Here is a 22440-nt window from a genome sequence, read left to right on the forward strand (position 1 = left end):
TGGTGCACTGTTGTATGTCAAGTAACAACATTGAATGGAGTTGAATGGGCAATGTTGTTTTGGATTTCTGGAACTGCCATATTGTATGTTTCTGTTGTGGATATCAGATGTGTAAGCACTATAAGAAAAAACAAGCTTTGCAGAAAACTTACAAGATTGAGTTGTTGGATTATGCTACTAATTATCTTAAAATAATCCTTTAAGTTTTATAGAAACCAGAAAAGGAGACACATGATCTAACAGCGTTCAAATTGTGGGTATGATTGATGCAATATTACAATTATCTTTGGTAACTGAATATCAAATGGGGGACTGTTGGGATGGTGCCAAATTGGTGTGGCCATAGTGAATGAATGGTGTGAGCATAACTTGACATGACTTAAACATGGCTGACTGGCTACAGAGGATCCTGGGAGCAGGTTCCCTTTAAGCAGAAGCAAATTTGATAAAGGACTGGCAAACTCTGCATGTGTGATCGATATTGAACCTATTGGTTGGCAAATATGGGCTAATGCAAAAGTAAATATCACATGTATAAAATTCCAACATAGAGCACAGGTCAACCTGGTTATAGTGACCTTACAGCAAGGACACCACGCAGAGAGCCAGAGTGAATGATTGATGAGTGAGTAAACGTGGGGTGATCTGCGTTCGGGACCACCAGCCCCTTCTAAAATACTAATCTGGTAAAAATTAGTAACCACATGTCCACTGGGCATGCTTTTAAGACATGTGACTCCTTTGAGGAAAGAGTACAAGAATCAAGCAAAGTAAATTACCGTGGTTGGGATTCCTTAATGGACGCTTGAAGAAGCAACGCTGCAAGACAAAGTAGCCAAAACTCTGCTCCATGGGCTCGAGTAGGACTGTGAACCAGAGGGGTCTCAAGGCAACCAAGGCCTTGCCTCAAGGGAATCCAAGACAGACCAGAGGGCTGAGAAGAACAGAGCAGGAGGGAAGAAGCCATCTATAAAATTGGTAACCACCTTCTCTGTTTGCCAAGCAGGAAGGAACTGTGTGAGGCTAGCGCAGGGCCTGTTTGTGTATGTTTGTGAGAGACTCGCTAAGAGGAATGCATAGCTCTTAATGTCTAACATTGGAGTTATGTGCTTAATATAACCCTTTACCGCTTGTGTCATTCCTTCTCAATAAGATGCTGTGTATTGAAGATAATTACTGTGGACCTTTTTCACTGATAGGACAGTAATCTGCTCTACCAGGAGCCAGTAAAGATCCATTTCAGGGGTAGTGGCACCACCTGTTGTCAACACTCATGTATGCTGATATTATCCACTTAAAACAACATTCTTCATTAGCGTAAATCCGTTTTCTCTCAAACATCTTACCCAATTGGAAATGATGACTTGCATGATGACTTTAGTATGCTGTAATATTTCTTCAAATGTATACAGCACCTATTATTCAGTAGAATTTTCCAACTATTATGCAGCACAGCTGAACCCTAGCAACTTCTCGAGAGGACAACTGAAATTGTTTCACAGTACTGCAAAGGTGTGCTAGGAAGGCAGAGAAAGAAAGGATGGAAATTTTAATACAGTGACTTTCAGTTCTGAGCAGTAGCAGAATCATTTGAACTTAGTTTTAAAATCCAAAGACACAATAGACAACGTGGGGCATAGAGCTTTTGGTGCTTACACCATACGGAGCAGTTGCTTAAGACAGACCCTGCCATATAGAGCTGTGCATTAGAGCTTGCTAAGTTGAAATGAAATTCTGAAGAGACTTTTGAGTCAAAGAAAATAAAATGATCTGTGAGGACAGCCTGTCAGAAATGAGTAGTAAGACAATTAAAGTTCCATTTGAAGAGGTATTTCAAAATAACATTTAATGTTAAAAGAATTACATTCAAAAAGATAACACTGAATACACTTAAGGCCTTTATTTCATATACCACGTTTCAACTTCTGCTGTTCTTTGGCAGTAACCACCTTTTTCTTCTGGAAAATTAAGCTTTAAGCCTGTGTGACTTTGAAGTTGCAGTTTCTATAAAAACCAACTGAACTAGTGTTTCTGCTTTACCTCATTAATTTTGCAAAGAAAGTATCCTTACTGGACACATACTAAGCAAAAGTATTCTTTTTACTGTTCCTAACGTCAGGCTTTATGCTCAAGTTTCTTAGGGCTTGTCTACACCCAAGTTATATACTGCATTATCCATACCAATATGGCTAACGTGGTATAATCTCCCTAGTATGGCTGCATTCATCAGTCTAATCTACACAGCATCAGATCAACACAGCATGGCAATGCGCACTAGGGGATGTGATTTCTAAAGTGTACCAACATTTGGTGTACTAACCGACTCGTACACACCCTGCTGGCACACACGAGAAGTTCTCTAAGTGCACATTAACATAGTGCAACAGCACATTAGGGAACTTTTAGTGTGCACCAGCCGGGTCTACACAGTCCAGTTAGCATGCAACACATTAGTGCGCTCAAGAAGTCACACACCTACTGCATATTGCTGCACCATGTAGGCAAGCCCTTAGAGGGTTTTAAACGGATACAACTATTTCCATACAAAAAGAGGAATAAGTTATGCTGGTATAAAAGTGTTTATCTGCATCCACACTAATGTGGTTGTACTGGTATAACTATTTCAGTAAAAAACCCAACACCGCCCATAACCAAACTACCACATAGACGACCAGTGAGACGGTCTGTATCCCTATGTTTACCCCCTTTTACAAAACTATAATGGATTTTGTACAAAGTATGCCTTGTGAGGTATCATTTGAAAACTCACAATGTGCTGATCATTATTGTCCTGGTACAATGTGTGTGGCAGCATTGTATGTAAAGTTAAGATTCCTCTGTATAACAGTACTGAGACATATTTCATGTTTAGAAAAGCAGGCACCAACAGGTTCCTCAGAGACAAAAGGCAAACTGTCTCTGCCTCAGCCAGGTGTAAGTGAAGTCAAATGGACTATCACCTGGTTAAGCAGCCAAAGAAAGGGTGTGAGTAAAAAATTTACATCTTGGCAACAAAACAGCTAGAGGTTCCCATCTCCCCAGACTTGTTGTCTCCTAAACCCTAGCTGAAGATGATTTTCAAAGAAATAGAGCTGTAAGAATGGGAAACAGAGGCCCCCAAATCTCTCTCCCTTCATGTCTACTCTCACAACATCAACAGCACCTGAAGGATAAGGAAATTAACATTGAACTGAGGGAAAGATCCTGGCTGAAAGGATTTCAGCCATAAGACTGCTAAAGCATGTGATGAGAGAAACCTTTGCTTGTATTTACTTAGCTTGTTAAGTTAGGTACTAGTTTGCATTTTGCCGTTATTTCTTTGTAACCAATTCTGACTTCTATGCCGCATTACTTGTAATCTCTTAAAATATCTTTCTGTAGTTAATAAACTTGTTTTATTGTTTTATCTAAACCAGTGAGTTTGGATTGAAGTGTTTGGGAAACTCCATTGGTTATAACAAGATTTGTACATATCTTCTATTAACGAAATGATGGACTTTATATGAGTTTGCATCATCCAGGAGACTGCTGGGCATTACAAGACGCACATTTCCGAGGGAAAGTCTGGGACTGGGAGTTTGCTGGTGTTGTCTGCAGCATAATTCACGGGTGGCTGACTATAGCACTCATACAGTACAGCTGGGAATGATTTACTTGCTGGAGGCTGTGTGGGCAGACCAGGAGTGGTGGCTCTCACAGCAAAGCAGTGTAAAAGGTACCCCAGGTTGAAGGGGACATAGCTGTTCATCAGTCCAGATTGTCTGGGTAAATGTCACAACCAGGCCTTAGACACTTAAAAATATAAACATGTTTTCTTCTTAAAAGTCAGCTGATGCTGTAGTGCAATTAAATCATTCTACAACTATGGGTTGGTGACCCCCAGACACTTCTCTAGAGGTCCTTAAGGACCATGAAAACAAGCAGAATGCCATATGGGAAGTTGGGGGGATTTAGAGCTAAGTGATACTCAAGGGGACCTTGTCTTTACAAAGTGGCCTGCAAAAATCAAGTACGAGAGAACACCTGTGGTGGAGTGGTTAATGCTATTTGGCTGCTATGTGGGGAAACGTGTTTGAAAGTGACAGAACTCTAATACTTGTGACAGCTGAAGCTTGGGGAGTCAAAGGTGATACTCCCTGTCTCATGGGACGTGGAAAGGAGAGCAACAGAAAGATGAAAAACCCAGGGAGACTGGTCCAGCACATAAGTAATGCTGGTACTGTAAATGCAAAAAGAATCTGTTTAGGCAGCTGTTTAGATCTACAACTGAACTGTGGACCTAGAATGAAAGATCTGGTGGTGAACCATCCCGGACAGCCCTCTTGACATAAGCACTTCATCTGGGTTAGGCAGGAGGAGAATCCCTCACTGAAAACAAAGGGTGCCTCTTGTCACAAAAATTAGCTTACAAATAAAACCATCAAAATACCCTGAGTGTAGCCTTATTTGCTGATTACACTGAATGAAAAAATTCTAGAAGTAACATGTGTACTTAACTTTAATAAATGTTCTGCTCCAGTCTGATAGCGATTTATGATTGAGAAGAGATACTACATCTTTGTACCCGTGATTTGGCCAACACCTTTCACCTTTCACAATTTGTCAATAAGTTACATTCGGAAAGAAGTCTGATAATTCACATTCACAATGAGTAAACAATACTACCCTTAATTTTATTTTTACTAGTTGACTTAATTGTACCAACGTTTACAAATTATTAAAGTTCAACATAGGACTATAAGTAAATAACTATTCATTAGTCAATGGTATAGCACAATTACAGTAAAGCATGTTTTGTACGTTTCATCATTTTATTTTGTATTAAAACAGATGAAAAACCTAAGTTTATCTCGAGGCCAACAAGAATTGCAGAGTAGCCTCCCGTGTTTCTCTATAAATCTTGAAAAAAAAAAATCTGTCTGCACTGTCCAATGCCTTTACTGTTTACAGAGACTTTTTTAAATAGAAGAGTGTGATAGTGTGTTTGAAATCAAAAGTCTTGGCATGTCTAGCTTGGCATTGAGGTTTCCAATTACCACTAGTAGCAGTGGCCAACTGCTCAACAATATTGCACAAAAACAAGTCTTTAGAGATGAAGGTACTAAAACAGAACAAGTAAAGCTCTTCTCCCTGACAAACATGAAAAATGTAAGATGACCCCAAATAATTCAACCTACATAATTTATTATCTTATCTGTTGATCTTAATGATTTTATACTTCATTGGATTAATAGCCAGTTTGAAAATTCAGCAACATTTGCTTTCTCAATTAAAAAAACCCCAAAAACTTGTAATCCTTCTCCTGCAGGTAACTGCCAGGATGCTCACCATGAGGCCACGATCAAACACATGGCATCTTAGGCAGTTCAGACATATAGCCTTACTGTGTGGAGGGAGAATAAGCCAGTCAATCCCTTTCCTCTAAATCCATCAGAAGTGCTTTGCCACCAGAATTCAGAGGTTGCTCCTGAGCCTTTCAGTCACAGCCCCATGAACTGTCTCCTCCTATCTTTTGTGCCACCTAAAGCAGCAAAGACATTTACCTGTACAAAGAGTCTTTAAAAACTGTAAAAGGTTTTGCTTTTGATCACCTATAAAAGAAGTCTCTATGAAGGACATAATGCACATACATTTCAAGATGTGTAAGTTTCTAATATACAATAGTTTACATTTTTACAGGACTACCTTACTTAAACTGCCATTCAAAAGCTGTAAAGTGATTTTAGACTCTGAAAGAACAATTCCTGAACAAAGTTTTCATTTTAGGAAAGTGACCATTTTTGAATTATGGGAATAATTTAATTCAGCGATATAAATTGCAATAAATGTTACTGAATAGGTCTGTCTTCTAAATTAAATAATCACTGATCTTACAGAATATATTACTATAATACAGATTTGAGATTACAAATGCAGTACATCTGCACATTACTTACATCATCTTAAAGCTGATAAAATACACCTGTTGGTAATTTAATTTACTTCTGTAGAAGCTTAGTAGATAAATATGTTTGGGCAATTGTTAAAGAAAGAGCACCATAATCAAAATTTAAACAGCTTCTGGAAAGTATTTATATATGCAAGCTGACTGTACATGGACGTGCAATTTTTGGAAAGTTACATTAGTTTCTTTTTACTTTTAGAAGACAGGTTCTCAGAGTCAGATTAAAATATTATCTTCCTAATTTGTTAGATAAATAGTAAATTTGTCGCTTTCCTTCATTAGTCAAAATATTTCTACTTTAATTTCAAAAAGTTTTCTTCAATCCTATTCATGTTTCTATTGTGAAGAAGACTATAATGATAGCTTATCACTGGTACTAAATTATATTACCTTTCTTTTCCACAGAAGCTGAGCAAAAATCCTCACAGTTCAACACAAAGCAAGAAACAAGATACAGGGAGGTGTACTTTATACCAGTACAAAAAAAAAGCTGAACTGCAGTTTCAAAACTGGGAGTGTGTGGCAGAAAACACAAAATAAAAAATCAGAAACAAATCTCTTTGACAATGAGGTTGTAGCTTGGTTTCAATATACCAACATAAATCAATTCTCCTGTAATTGCCTTAACTTTCCAGATTTTCCAAAAAGTCACATTCAACACTTTCTTCTAGTTGTTTCAAGATCCTTGTGCTGTTGCCAACAGGATAGTCCACTGACAGAGATGCTGAACTCTGTGCATTTTGGGACCTGTTACCTTGTGCTTTGAAAGCACAGCTCAGGGTCCTGAAGAAGGGCATTAACTGTGTGATGCTGGATATAGAACGAAGGTTCAAAAGAGGATATTCACATTTCTCTGAAGTTCTCTCATTAGTGTTTGTTTCCTGCAAAGAAGCATACAAACCAGAAGATTCACTGAGTATTATGCAGAAAGCTAGTTTATTCTTCTATGACATAACTTGGTTGAAATTTGCACTAGATACTATTTGTCAATCAATGTGAGATCTGCAGCCTGTTACACCAGGCATTTCTTGCATCACAAGAGGATTTGTACAGCTGTTGCCTTAAAATGGAGTTTTACTTTAAAAAGTGAGTTTCTATCAATGCTATGTGGTTCTACATTCTCTCTCCCCCACAAGTAATCCCTGTTGGCCACCTGCTTAGGAACGGTCAGTGAGTGCTGTTCTGTAGACATATTAGCAACAGATCTTGAAAAAGGACCCAAAGGACTGGGTAGCAGCTTTACATCTTTACTTCTGGGAAGGTGTTGCATACATACTGGAAGGCAGGCATGGAGTAGCATGGGAGAAGGTGACAAGTGGATAATGGAGGTTAGAATAATTAACTATGTGTGAGATGCCCTGCCACAATAAGGTTCTGTGTATGTAATAAGATTCTGAAGTCCAATTCTACCCTATTTATTCCTCACAACTCTGTTGACTTCAAGGGGGTTGCACGGGTGTAAATTAGGGCTGAATCTGATTTAGCACTTCAAACTTTGATACTGACTCTTTTGATGCACATGCAGAAAGAAAATATAGCTCGTTCACTGAGCTGCACTGCTTGTGCTGTAATAGCAGAATTAGTAAAAACACTGACAGGTTTCAGAGTAGCAGCCGTGTTAGTCTGTATCCGCAAAAAGCAAAGGAGTACTTGTGGCACCTTAGAGACTAACCAATTTATCTGAGCATAAGCTTTCCTGAGCTACAGCTCACTTACACTGAATGCATCCGATGAAGTGAGCTGTAGCTCACGAAAGCTTATGCTCAGATAAATTGGTTAGTCTCTAAGGTGCCACAAGTCCTCCTCCTCTTACTAAAAACATTGTGACACTAAGGCAAGCACATATTCCTCTGAATAAACACAGGAAGCAGATCTGAAGCTAGAAGATGCATTTCTAAAAAAGTCACTTTTCTGAGTAGAGCCACACATTAAATTTTCTTTTGTGAGCAACAGAGTTCTTTGAGTGCGCACATGCAATTTTAAATCATACTTCCTAGCCACAATCTGCTTTGTCTTCCTTTATAACCCTCCCCATTTTGTGAGGCTATGTTGCAGTATCTAAAGTGATAAATTAGTTTAAAATACACATATGATAACTGTGTATTTGAGGCTACATTCTAGTCTCAATTGAGATGGTCATTTTTTAATATATTTGAAAGATTTCCTCTATTAAAAGAATTCCAATTTTTCTTAAGTTATCAATTCACAGTGCAAGATATACATGGAGATCCCATCCTTCAATATCCAACCAGAAGACCTAAATAGCTGCAGTATCTATTATGCCCAGAAGTGAAATGAGCAGGGTTGCAGTAGTTTAGCAAGTTGGTACTTTCCCCTGGAATTCATTCCATACTCCAGAATTTCAGCTTCCATGAAAGTATTAGCCCTTATGCTTGCAAAGCTAGATCAGCTTGCAAATGAGACTGGATGGAAAGTGATGGCAGTGTATGCGTGATTCCACAGACAACCAGAAACAATAGCCCTGAGAATCATGAACACCCCCATTCATCTTAATGGGATTTTTGATGCTGAAGCCTAAAAATTTAAAATACCAATATTCTTATCAACTTCTTCATTTTTGATCAAAGCATGTAAGATCATAATATTGCTAGTAAATGTTAATCTTTTATTATTCTTTGGAATATTAAAATCATGATTCTTTGGCTAAACATCCCAGAAACATTTCTGTATTAGCCAAAGAGCTGTCTAAACTCTAATGCTAAAGAGTGTTTTGTTTTAGACTAATGAATGTCTGTAAATCGATAGTAGAACTGTATTTAGTTATCCGCTCTGCTTTTTACCCTGATCTTGCTAACCTAGTACAGATGCCCAGGAAGGACTTCTAATAATTAACAAAGGATGCTTATAAATGCGCACTGTAATTGAGAAGATATTAGTAATAGACAAGCTGCACAAGGAACATCTGTTATAACAGATGTGTTCTACAATCAATGTAACAGCAAGACACTGAGTAATGTATTGATTAATGTCTAAATGATTAAGAGCTAATTATGGTTACAAATGGTCTCAGTAGTAATAAATTAGTTATAGATGTAATTTACTTTTTGATTAGGTAAGTTCAAAATATTCAAAATAACACATGAGAAAGGATATTTCAGCAGGGCTAGCCCTGGGAAAGAAACATTTTGAAGGATTTTCTTTGATCTAAACCAGAATACAAGGGATGAATTTGGGGGACTGAGTTAGAAGTGAAATGAGCTGCCAAACTTCTCCAGTCACAGACTGATATGTATGTTTTCATTTCTGTATAGTGTTGTATTAAGTAAGACAAATCAATCAGTACTTAAATAAAACTTCAACTGAGTTATTTGACATCAAATCTTATTAAATCTGAACACGTAACACTATGAAGACATGCCCAATCTCCTGTGATTAGTTTCTCATTTTGGGGTCATGAATGGAGGGAGTTTGGGATAGTACAGTGATTTTTTCCAGTCTGACCCTGGTCAGAAGATATTACCTGCATAATTGGTACATGTGTCTATAGTGAATCACCTGAAATAAATGGCTATCTGGAATCCTCCAGGTAAATGTAATATAATAGGAATATTGTCAAGATAGATCTATTTTAAAGCCAAAGAGCCTTTTAATATGGAAACTGAAATCTACCGCCCAGCTGACTTTTCTAAATGAATAAAAATGGTTCTTTAAAGTTATCAGATTTAATGTTAATAGAAAATATGTATCTAATGAAGCGTTATCTTTACCCCATATTTCATCTTTAACGAGTCCATGATTCTAATGATATGTGGTTTACATTCCTGGTGATTTTCCATTAGATGAGAGGTCATGGTACAAGCCTCTGTGTCCACTTCTGGAACAAAGGCCCATCTGTACCTGAAACAAATGAATTGTACAAGTCAGAAATCATTCATGAGAGTCCCTTCCCTAGAAATAAATAAAAAATGCTGAAAATTACAACACTAAGCTTTCTTATCCCACTGTTTTAATAGCTGTGCTGACCATCCTCCTGCATGCTCTGTTATAAGAGCTGTATTTTGTGGTCAGTCTGTTTAAGTATTGAAAGGACAGATAAGAGTGAAAATGAAACAGACCCTTGCTCTTTCCCAACAATTCTCTCAGTGTTGGAAACAGCAAAATCTTCTTCAAGTCTGATATCTAAATTTTTGTCAGATATCCAGCAGGTTATGCCCATATGGGACACTGTCGGATTAAAATATAATTATGCAAACCACTGTCATGTAATTGCAACGAATCTTGTACAAAGTGTAACATATGGCCAGAAAGGGTTAAGCAGCTTGCAGGCTAACTAACCCAGAGCCAGCCTGTAGAGACATGTTAGAAATGGTAATTAAGGCCATTCAATGCTAGATAGGTTTGCATTTCAAAGTTCTAGCCTACGTTGTTAAAAGTTCGAAATGATTTAATAATTTTATTAACATGATGTTGAAGTAAAAAGAAAATGGTACAGATGTTAAGCATAGAAGTTTCTGGTTATCAGGGAATAAGGTATCAAGGGGTACGAAATTCGGTTTAGGAACAGATACGTAAGGAATACGTAATCTGCAATCTCCCCGATTGGGGGTAAAAGTTTAACGGGTCAAAGTACAGACATTGAGATATGGGGGTATGTTGTTCATATAATGGCTATGTTCAGGTGTGGAGTATAATGAGCGGATACGATGATGAGGATGGATTTACCCTCATTTGGTGGGATTTAATGTTCAGTGAGACGAATTGCGTGTTTACTTATAGATGCTAGCCATGTAAACAAACAGTTCCTGTCTTTCACTATAGCTATTGATTCAGAGATCAAAAGGGAATATTAACATTTAGATGAATCTTGGGTGAAATAATGTCACTGTCTATATGTCTCTTTGAAGTTTGTGATAGATTGCTTAATAGATAAATTATTTTATGTTAATTCATGTAGACAATTACCGGCAATGCTTAGGAAATAGACCTACTTCAAAGTCGCCCTGATTGCCCATTGTTTACCCAGGACTGTATGGTCAAGTGGATGCAAGCACACTGTATAAAAGACTTTTGGATCGTGATCCCATCATCTCAGATCTGCTTGAGGTTTCATGCAGGGGAAGCCTACGCCATAAGGATTGAGATCCCAGACCTAAGATGGAACACTCTGAATATAATATTGGACTTTAACCTATGAACTAAATTCTAAAAACGCTTTGCAACTACAAAGCTCACCATCACTGCTATGAATCTGAACCTAATGAATTGACCTCCTGTCTGTATGTATATTGATCTTTTAACCACACTCTCTCTCTCCTTTTTTAATAAATTTTAGTTTAGTTAATAAAAATTGGCTGTAATCGTGTGCTTGGGTCTGATCTGGAATATTCATTAACCTGGGAGGTAATGTGTCCAATCCTTTGGAATTGGAAGAACTTTTTTATATGATGAATAAGATTTTCATTAAATCCTCATCATATCTGACTTGGGTACCTGGATGGAGGCCTGAGGCTGGGTTACTTTAAGGGAACTGTGGTGTTGGCTTCTGGGCAACCAGTGAGGTAATAAAGAAGCTGTTTTGTGCTGGCTTGGTAAATCTAAGTATTGGAATATCCACCAATCTGGGGATTGTCTGCCCCATTCTTTGCACTTCATCCTAATTGAGTGACCTCGGCTGGCTCCCCTGGGAATCCGGTCACACCATACCTATATAAAAACTTGTGGAAGAGGAAAAGATTGACGAGAGACACACCAGTTTTATTAACTATGGAGGAGAAAATAAGAGTCTTAAGAGTACATTTACATATTTTTAAATGGTGCACAAATAGTATGTTACCTACAGTACTATATGCCATATAGCTATAAATTAAAAAAAGTAACTTGAGGACTTACATTTGAAATAACTGCATCTTGTCAGGTGGAAAAGAAAGCGCTGTGTCCAGGAACTTACAAGCTGATAAATACAAGGACAGCTCATTCTGTTGTATGTCTGAAAGTAAGGGGCCACTGCCATCAACTGAAGTTTTCTGTCTGCTTACTTTGCTGTTGCTCCTGTGTGATTAACCAGAAAGGAAAGCACTATTAAAAAAAAACCCACTAAATATTTTCCATCTGCCAAAGGATTACAGTCACCTATAAGGGTTCATTTGTACTATATATTTTATCTTCAGACATTTATTAAAAAAACAACTACATGGTAAAATAGTCAAAAACTGATTAATCTCTTCACCCATTTTTTCCTGTAAGTAGCCCATTTCTAAAACACAATTGCCACATCAGCTGCCCAATGACAACATTTACTGTATGTCAGTGCCAGACTTCAATATGCAACATTGCTTGCAAGCTGCAACAGAAATTCCAGCCAGAAAGCAACCACAACTCCTCGTACAAGATTCTGAGCCAGGTTTAAGTTTCTTGGACATGTTTTGTTAATTTGTTTCTGTTTTTTGGGAGATAAACAATTCTTACTTTGATGGTTCATCCTCCTCAGCTAAGTCTTCTTCCAGCTGTATAAACGTCTGAATCTTAACCAAAAATAAAAAAAATAAAAGGCATATTTTTCTTTTGGAAAGTTGTAAACTGTTAAAGTGTATACACAACTCAATCATGGAAAAGACTGCTTCATATGAGATTAGGAAACGCAGGATAAGTTTTATTTTAACTTTGTCATTTATAAAACACCGTCAGCCTATCACAAGAATTAGTTCTTTGAACAACAAAATTTATAAATGAAAAGTAAAATATATTTTCAAACCACAACAGTCCCCCCAAATTATCTAATTGAAAATGAAGATGTAAAATCATAAACCAGTTGCAAAGATGGAGCGTGTTTGGAAGGAAGGGAAAGGTGGGTATGGAAAGCAAATGGAATATTTTCTACATTGGTAAACGTAAAGGCATTATTGCTTACCAATTCAGTCACCATGATTGGCCACAGTGAGGTTAGATGCTGAGGAGAAATTCTTAGCAACAGAACTCTGAAAAAGAGAAACATCTGGGCAGCAACTATAGAAGTCTGTCCAACACGGAGGTTATCTGTCAGTCGTTCTGAAACACATTTTCAAAAAGTTATAATTTTTCCATGTACATAAAACTAGTTTTGGTAAATTAGAAATGCAGGGAAAAAAATGTCGTTTGCTTTGATTATGTCATCCAGTTTTGATTGGCCGTTTTTTTCACTCCATCAAAGAAATTGTCAGTTTTTCCAAACATTCTCTCAAAATATGACAATGATTTGGAGCTAGATTAACTTTTGTTTGGGTTTTTTCTTGTCAAAAACTAACTATGTTAGAGATCAGAGATTTTAAAGGTTTCTTTCCCCCGCCCGAACCTAGCAAAAATTCAGAGGTGGTAGGGAAATAGGTAATACAACAAAAATACATAACCTATAAGAAGACTGTATCTATGGAAACAAGGCACATTTAAAACATATACTCTTACCTTGTATTAATGGAAGGTAAAGGTGATACTGATCGATTTCTCCACTAAAGACAGCAAAAGCCTGACGCTTTAACAACATTGCTTTTTGCTCAAAACTTGGAAACATTTTTAAAGAACTGCTCTGCATACCTACAAAAAAAGACCATACGTACACAGTTTAAGAGATACATCTTTACTTCAAAACACAAGTTATTTTTAGGGCTATCAAGCAATTAAAAAAATGAATCATGATTAATTGCGAGATTAAAAGAATTAATTGTGATTAATCACAGTATTAATCGCACTGTTAAACAATGTTAGAATACCATTTATTGAAATATTTTTAGGGGTTTCTATATTTTCAAATATAGGGTCAAGGTAGGGGCTCTGGGCTTCAGCCCCCCTGAGGGCATGGGGTTTCAGCCCCTCTCAGGGTACAGGGTAGGGCTGCAGAGCTTCAGCCACCCTTGGGGCTCCAAACCCGCTGCGCTCCCCCCCCCACACCCCCGGAAGCTGCGGACTGAGGCTGCTTCAGCCCCCTCCCCTCCTGGCCACTGATGCTTCCTGCCCTGCCTATAGGTATGCGATTAACGCATTAAAAATGCATTAATTTTGCTGTCAATTAATTGCAGGCGTTAACTGTAATTAATTGATAGCCCTAGTTATTTCTTAGACCGTTAAAACCCATTGAAAGGGGGGACAATTGGCACAGTGTAGGTCTGCCTGTATGGATGGGGAATTCTGGTTGCAAGAGAAGCACTTCAGCTGCTAGGAGGTTGCCCAGCAATTCCAACTCCCACCTCCACCCCTGTGTGCCCATCTCTCCTCTCCCCTGTGTTCCTATACGTATGATTTTGGATCTCTCAGAAAGAGCTCTGTGACACTGAAATACCTGCCACAGATTTAAAATCGATGGGTCCAAAATAAATTAAGGGTTTTTTTTTTTTTAAAAGAGCTTTGTATCTTAGTTTTTTAAAAAAACATTTTAAAATGGCTTAAGGGATATATGGAGGACAGAGACCAAAGTATCCTCCCCTCAATTCTCAGGTGTGTTTTAGGGGTCTTCTCTTGTCCTCCCTCAGGCCTTGAGAGTTGGAGACTTCCCTTGGAGGGGAGTCTCCATCTTCCCGTAATTTGGTCGAGCCTGGTGAATGATGTTTTAGAGTGTGAGGGGTCAAAAGAATGCCGAAGCCTTCTGCTCTTATGATGGTGCTCCCCCCTGCATGGAGCTCTTTTCTATCCTACAGACAGACTCATGCAAAAATACGATAGCAGGAATCCCTTATCTGAGCTATATGCAGGAGATGCTACAGTAGGGGTTTAAACTCCCCAGCAAGATGAGCATCGGTAAGTGACATGTACAAGTGGCAATAATTCTGATGAAGTCTGTTTGCAGAAATCCAAGTTTATTATACATTTATCATCATTTCTGAAAAGAGAACTTTTAGAATATCTTCCTGAACATGGCTACTACTCTCTACCATTTTGAGCATGTTAACAGAGAAGGATTTCCATGAGTAAATTATTTAACTATAGCTAATCAAGGTTGGTAACATTATGAGCTGTGAAAATGCACTGAAGATAACATATTACCTCCTTAATTTAATGCAAGACAAAATATACGTTTGAAAGTCACCAGAATATAAAATCCAAATTATTGTAGCAATAAATTACCAGCAAAGAATACTTACTCATGAAATCTTTAAACATAGTTTTCTCATGTGTTAGAAGATGATCTATAATGGACCTCCAACTGAATAAAATACACAAAGAATTAAAGATAAACACAACTTGTCAGTGTAGACACACCATCATACAAAAGAGACCCTAGGATAACATTTCATACAAAAGAAGCACATTTTACTATTTCATTTTTGATTTGTGTTTGAAATGCCAGACATGGTTATTTGATGCTCTTGAACCAGATTATGTGAGGATCCCAAAGTTAATGTGGAGAATATGCATTTACATGATGAGAAGAGAAGTTATCCTGCCTCTACACGCTGCTGAAAACCTAATCCTTTTATAAAACAATTTGCTAGGACTAGTAATTTGGCACTTATTTCAATGTTAATATATTCTGTCGGGAAGTTCAAGATAAAGCTTCTTTTCAATAATAATAGGCTTCCCCTTAATATCTTTGGAAATTTCCAACAGAATTACAGATGACCACAATTTCATTGCTTACTGAATGCATGAAGTGTCCATTTGGAAGAAAGCTGGGTCCACAAATAACTCCAGAACTTCTTTTTTCCAGGCTCGTTTAGTGTAGGCATATCCACTTAGGGAGCTGAGCAACCGAGCACCAGCACGGAAGCTAGGGGCATTGTAGGCACTGCAAATAAACTTCAAATATTAATATTCATGACAGACATGCCCACCAAATGAGTGCCTTTCTCCCCAGAACTCCAAGCCTAGTCCTGACAGTAATAATTTACTCCAAATTCTGTTTGCTAGATATAGAAGAGGTTTATTTTCCCTGAGGACTGAGGAAATGAATGTCTCTTCAATTATACAGATGAACTGGAATTAACCATTATATGGTAAAATGCTATCTCAGCTCTTTTCAGATGGCCTGCCATCTTCTGCAAAATTTAAGATTACTGAAGTTTCTAGTCCTTACTCTAAATTGAAGGACAGAGTTTACAGACTTGAACAATAGCATTAGTACCCCACTACTGCCCTGGTTACAATAGAGTCACTGTGACAGTTGCGCAGGGCACTTAGGCCATGCCTACAGATTCCACTCAGAGAAGGGGTTTGCTATTATTAGCAGTTAGAAAAGATCTAATCATTAGGAAAGTGCACGCCTAAACAAAACAGAAGGTGTGTGCCATCCTGCTATTGGCTGATGACCAACAACTAAACTACAGAAGGGATTCCTGCATGGGCAAGGGCATAGATCCACTCAGACTACCAACTGAGTAGCCTTGCAAAAATTGTTATGAACGTTTACCCGATCGCCTGTGTTTTGTGATAATCATGATTAAACGGTGTTATACTTTATGTTAAAAAAGTTACCTTGATTTATTCAGAGTCCTAAAAATGCTAAAAAGGGCACACACCTTATTTATATACTGCAAGTACCCTTCACATATGTTAAAGATACATCCTTAATTTAAGGCAACCCACATCAAATCCGCTTTCACCCCCAACAAGTCCCCACCCATTATAGTTTCCCTTATGCCCCCATCTTGTAAATGCATGGGAAATAAAGTTGAGCCTTACAACATGCCTTGAAGATCAGATTAACATTTAGCATGATTTAAAGAAAATATAAATATGTACAGCAAGCGCTATTACCTGTGATTGCGTAGATACGGAAATACGTAATACAGCAGGCGTGAAATTAATGGCACAGCTTTCTCTTTTTCATCACTACGGTAAACCATGTCCAGGAGAGAAGCAAGAACCTTCAGAAAACCCAAATCCCACATGTGACCAAATGCACCCCTGTATTCACATCCTACACACCATTACAATAATTTTGTACAAAATATGCCTTGTGAGGTATTATTTAAAAACTAATAATTATATGGTCAGTAACATCATGGTGAAATGAATGTACTAACATTATATATAAAGTTATGAATGTAAGATGAAATCATCGCTTAAGTGTGTTTATCAGACAAGTCTGGGGAGTGAGTAAACCTGTTTCTCAAAGACACAGGACAAGCTGACACCTCTAGACAAGGATGTAACCAAAGCTCCTGGGCAATCACCTATCAAGTGGGCACTCATGGGCAAGGAAGGGGGCAGGAACAAACAGATTTGCGTCTTAGCAAACAACAGTACGTCTCTTTCACCACCACACTCCTGGTCTTTGTCCACACAGCCTGAAGGAATGTTATCTGGGTATAACTCTCAGGAAAATGCATTTCAAAGGGTGACTGGACTACAAAAGTGAGGGGGCAAAAACACCCCAAGTTCTCTCGCTATCCACCTCTCTTTCTTTCACCTAAGATGACAAAAGAAACAGTCTTTGGACTTTGGGGCCGGATCCTCAACTGGGAACTTGGTCAGCAATGTTACTGGGAGCACGTGGTAAGAATTTTATCTTGAACCAAGTCTAGTCTGCTAAGTTTTAAGACTAGGAAGAGTTTTATCTTTATTTCTGTTTAACTATTTCTGACTTTAATGCATTATACTTGTACTCACTTAAAACCTCTCTCTTTGTAGGTAAATAAACTTGTTTTATTTTTTAATTAAAACTAATCCAGGATTGTTGATTGTGCAGGTAACTCCATTTAGGGTAGCAGACTGTTACATATTATTTCCCTTCAAGGGACAATGGACCTAATATATATGCACTACCAGCAGTGGGCTCTGCAGAACACAATTTTTTGTGGAAAATACAGGACTGGTAGTGTGGTTGGGTCATCCTGCAAGTGGTAACCAAGGCTTGTGGAAGCCAGAGTGTGACTGATGTGTGGCTGACAGGCTGCGGCGAACACAGATACTCCAGGTGTTGTCTGCATGTTGCAAGGCTGTTTGTGAGTAGCCCAGGTGGGAGCTATAGCAGCAAAAGCATTGTGAGGCACCCAAGTTTGCGGGGAAGGGATGACAGCACCTCACTGGTCTGGATTGCATCCTGGAACGTCCTATCATACTAAGCTGCAATAGAGACTTTTGGAGAGGGAGGAAGGTTAAACTTCAGAAAAAGTCAAAAAGGAAAACGGTCTCACCTTCACTATCATACCCCAGAATAAACCCCACACCTTAGTTTAGCTGTATCAATTGTTAACCACTATATAGAGAAGAATGGCAAGCATCTATCTTGTTAGCTCATATGCCTGACTCCCATAAAGCTTTACGAAGTAATGCTATGGGACGGTTGTCATATAGGCTTAGGACTCCCAGCTCTGTTCAGGGAACTAAAAGGTAAACCTAACTCTGAGCATATTAAAAGTACATAAGGTGTGCTCTAAAAGCAATGGAAATGTATGTATTTTTACAGCTGCAGAAGGCACTTTTAACTGCATATGTGCTAGCAAATGCAGCAAATATGCTTGGTTTCAGTGCTTGAATAACAGGTTATGAAATTGTAACCAAGACCAAGAGAAAAGGATAAATGGGTAAACAAACATAACTGGAGGAAATGAATTCAGTACTAAGCATGAACCTTTGCGTACGTTATCGTGAAAAATAATGGAAAATTACTCATAAGTGAGCTCTGTATTGAGTATAGAACAGAACATATAGGGGACATGAATCATCTTGCTTGTGTACAGGAAATGTTATCTTACTGTCAAATTTGTGGTTATGATTAAATAATGTATGTATGTAACCAACTGCAAAGGGCAAAGTGAAGTAACTGTTTAGAAAGTGTTACATAGGAAACCATAAACCGTATAAGTACACAAACAGCCAGGGTATAAAAACCCCACTGAATTGCAACAAACTGGGACCAAATCTGCAGAGCTGTCCCCAGGAAGGGTAAAGTATCAATCTTTGCTTGTGTTCTGTATAGTCCTGATTAATCTTAGATGTAGTCTTTGATTAATAAATTGATTGAACTTGATTTGATGTCTTGTTGATCAGTGATACAAATCTAATCCCTCTTACAATTTTGTCCTACTTAAGGAGATGTGTAGGAACTTTATATCTTACTTCTGCAAGAAGAGAGAGAGCTTGAACACTGTATATTGAGGGAGCAGAGGCGGACACCATTGAAGATGGTACGAGTGAAGCATCTGAAAAAGACAAAATGTTTGATTTGCATTTTGAAGCAGAACTTACTGTGGCAAACCTATAAGTTTCAGGATTTGTTTGGTTTCCATCTGGGTTATACCTTGCATAGTGAGTTGCAGTGAAGTATTGCTGGGAACCCTGCCAGCTCCTTATATACATGCCCACCCTTGATCTTACAGGGATTATACATTGTATCATTTTAAACTTCCTTAAAGCCATAAACATAGGCCAGTTTCCAATAAACAGGTGTTAACAGAGCTATCATGTCTGCGGATACAAGCTTCTATCCTCAGATCTTTAAGTTACAGGATTTGAAAAAGAAGAGTAAATGATTATTGGAGACAGACAATGCACTATTGGTCACATTACACATGCGCATTATACAAGTATCGATGATTTGAAAATTCTGCAGCCTCTATCTGAATGCTTTACATTTACTAAAGACCTTAGGAAAAATGAAAAATTTACTAGAAAACACTTATTCAGCAACGTTCCTTAGTCAAAAAGGGGCATATTTTTCACAGATGATTTGAATGGATTTATGAACCAAGGGTATAAAAGGCAACATGTACCGACCTGTAACTCTCCATTTCCTACCCTACTGCGGATCAGGTGAAGGTCCAAGCACAAGGAAAGGAGGGCAGACTGTGGACTACCCACAGGGACCACACATCTCAAAGAACTTCAGTGATTATAAGGTAAGTAATGCTCCTTTCTTCAAGTGCTGGTCCCTATGGGTATTCACAGTGGGTGATTCCAAAGCAATGCTCATCAAGTCGGAGGATGCAAGAAGTGTTTTGCACCACAGATTGTGAGATCACTGAACCAAAAGAAGTTTCCCTGAAAGAAGCTTGAACAGGGCATAATGCCTAGTAAAAGGGGAAAAAAAAGAAGAAGTAGTGAATGCCTAATCTGCTGCTCTACAGATCACCGAGAGGGGAATTCCAGAAAGGAAGCCACCGAGGCAGCCTGAGCTCCAGGTGAGCGAGCCGTGACAGTCTGAAGGAGGGATGCAGCCTGAAATCCATTTATAGAGCCTTTGGGAAGACTGCTTCTTCCTTCATACCTCTTGGCAAACGGAGATGAATTCAGATTCAATCGGATAATTATATAGCATGTGTGGGGGTTAAAACGGACTTTCCTGGATTTTACTTGAAGTCCCAAAGAGTGAAAGTGGTGACTGCAGCCTGCACTTCCTGATACGACCATCCCATGAGCAGCCAATGCTCTAGGAAGGAACCTACTGGGGTATCTTGTTGATGCAGGTATGCTGCCACCATGACAGTACCTCTGTGAAAACTCTCGGTGTTGCAGAGTAGCACTTTGTATTGGAAATGTTCTAGAGGCCCACCACAAAGTGCAGGGTGTATGTCTATATGAAAACAGGCATCCTTCAAAACAGAGGGCCGCAAACCAGTTGCCTTTGTTCAGGGAAGGGATTATGGAGACCAAGGTGAACTGAATCTTGAACATCATATGATGACATTTAACTGTCTGAGGTCCAGGATGGGTGGGGTTGGGAGTGGGATGAGAAAGTATCTGAAGTAAAAGCCCTTCCCCCTACGTTAAGAGGGTATGAGATCTATTACCCTTACCTGGATTAAGAAGTTCACCCCCTGTATGAGAATCCTCTCATGAGAGAAGTCCCTGAAGAGAGACAGGGAGAGGGGTTTTGGAGAAGGGGCAGAAAGGAATTCTATCATGTAGCCAGTTGAGCTTATGGCCAAGACCCATTTGTCCAATGTGATATGCTCATGCACCAGGAGGAAATGGGCCAGGCAGCCACTGAAATAGGTGGGATGAACTGGCTATGCGGACACTGGCTGGTGGTGCTCGAGCATCCCATCAAAATGCCTTCTTGGTATGCAGGTTAGTCTGAAGAGGGGGTGGCAGTAGTGTGGCATGTCTGCTTTGCTGAATCCTCTGGCACTTCTGAGGGGGCTCATAGGCCCTTTGATGACAGAAAGGCTGAGTGGCAGGGTGATACCCTATGAAGAGGGGGCTTAGAATATTTCCTGTGGGGTGCCAGGAGTGAAGGTTTACGTGAGAGCGAAGTGACTTGTCTGTTTTCTTGCTAAGCAGGTTGTTACCTGAATCACCGTGGGGAAACCCAAGGATTGCAACCAAGAAGCCTGGCTCATAACTACCAAGGTTGCCATGGAACAGGAAGCCACGTCCTCTGCATCGAGTGATGCTTGAATGGACAATCTGGCAACCAGTTGCCTTTTGTCCAGGATGGCCTGGAATTGGGGCCTATGTTCCTGTAGTATCTTATTAGCAAATTACGACAGTATATTGTAATTAATAAAGTCATATTTGGACATTAATTCCTGGTAATTTGCTATTTGCAGTTTCAGTTCAAATGCTCTGTGTAAATCAAATGCTCTGTATAAATCAATCCTGTTTTGTGTGTGAATGAGGAATGTGTGTGTTAGAAGATAAGTGTGGAGGCCATCACTGGACCAGATGGTCTAGGGAGGAATCGAGGACACACGTAAGGGCGCCAGGAGATTGCAACACGTCCCTATTGAAATGTCAGAGGAGGACAGATTGACCACTCTAAAGATGAGACAGGCATCTATCAAAGGGGACAAGATAGCTGTGATCAAAACCAGCATGGGATAACTCCCTGAGAGACTTAATGAAAGAACAAGATAAAGAATGAGAAGGACAATTTAAGAAAACAAGCACTCAAACGACAATTGAGTACAGCATGATGGTGCAAAACCCATTGGTCCCAATGAAGGAAAATCACTATATATAAATGGGGGGCCTTACCATGAAACTTTGGGTTCGTCCTGCCAAGACTTCCCCAGAGCATCGTGTTGCGACCGACGGAACCCAGCTCCTCCCTACCCATGATCAACCTAGCTGGCCACTAGATTGATCCAGACTCTGGACTGGTAACTATAACATCAACCGGTGCGACTGTGTGTGAGTGAGTGTGAGAGAGATTGAATGCATATGCTAATTGTTGTATTTCCGCTAAATGCGGCATATTGCCTTCTCCCCTGAAAAAGATCCCGTGTGCTTCTTATAAGCATAACACCTGCCTGTCCAATTGGAGCCAGCCAACATGGGATTGAGCATCCTGGGTCTAGCCCTGTTGTAAGTATCTGATCAATACATATAACTACACGTTATTGTATAAATGTGATAATTGCTTAGGCATTCAAAACCCATTTGGAACAGCTATATAAATATCATTTGACCTCTGAATTTAATAAAGGAATTTATGCTTAAATTGCTGTTGTGGTGGTATACTGTAAGAAACAAACAAACTCACTCTACCAGCTTGCTGGAGGATTCCGATCTAGAGGGCACCAGTGCCAGAGAGGCACTACACAGAGGTTCAAGTCAGTGAGATGGGGAGCGGGAGAGCCCAGGACCATATTGGGGCCCCATGACAACTTCATTACATGCTTATG

At 39.0% G+C, this 22440-nt stretch overlaps 1 protein-coding gene and 1 long non-coding RNA gene across 6 annotated transcripts in view; one reads left to right on the forward strand and one right to left on the reverse strand.

The window, feature by feature from the left end:
* Positions 1-4652: 4652 nt before the first annotated feature.
* DOP1B (DOP1 leucine zipper like protein B) overlaps positions 4653-22440 on the reverse strand; it is an 85290-nt gene continuing 67502 nt past the window's right edge. For all 5 annotated transcript variants that reach the window (XM_037904279.2, XM_037904287.2, XM_037904292.2 and 2 more), the window contains 10 exons: positions 18932-19014; positions 16625-16734; positions 15510-15656; positions 15013-15074; positions 13343-13471; positions 12813-12949; positions 12371-12426; positions 11795-11953; positions 9673-9802; positions 4653-6825 (listed from right to left, as the gene is read on the reverse strand). In XM_037904279.2, the coding sequence (XP_037760207.1) occupies positions 6568-6825; positions 9673-9802; positions 11795-11953; positions 12371-12426; positions 12813-12949; positions 13343-13471; positions 15013-15074; positions 15510-15656; positions 16625-16734; positions 18932-19014 (1271 nt within the window). In that variant the 3' untranslated portion in view covers positions 4653-6567. The remainder of the gene's footprint in view (positions 6826-9672; positions 9803-11794; positions 11954-12370; positions 12427-12812; positions 12950-13342; positions 13472-15012; positions 15075-15509; positions 15657-16624; positions 16735-18931; positions 19015-22440) is intronic.
* Positions 18667-22245, forward strand: LOC122464086. Its single transcript, XR_006287953.1, has 3 exons — positions 18667-19710; positions 19939-20277; positions 21095-22245. It is a non-coding gene; the product is annotated as an uncharacterized LOC122464086 (long non-coding RNA).

This window comes from Chelonia mydas, chromosome 1 (assembly GCF_015237465.2).
Source record: "Chelonia mydas isolate rCheMyd1 chromosome 1, rCheMyd1.pri.v2, whole genome shotgun sequence".
Classification (NCBI taxonomy): Eukaryota; Metazoa; Chordata; order Testudines; family Cheloniidae; genus Chelonia; species Chelonia mydas.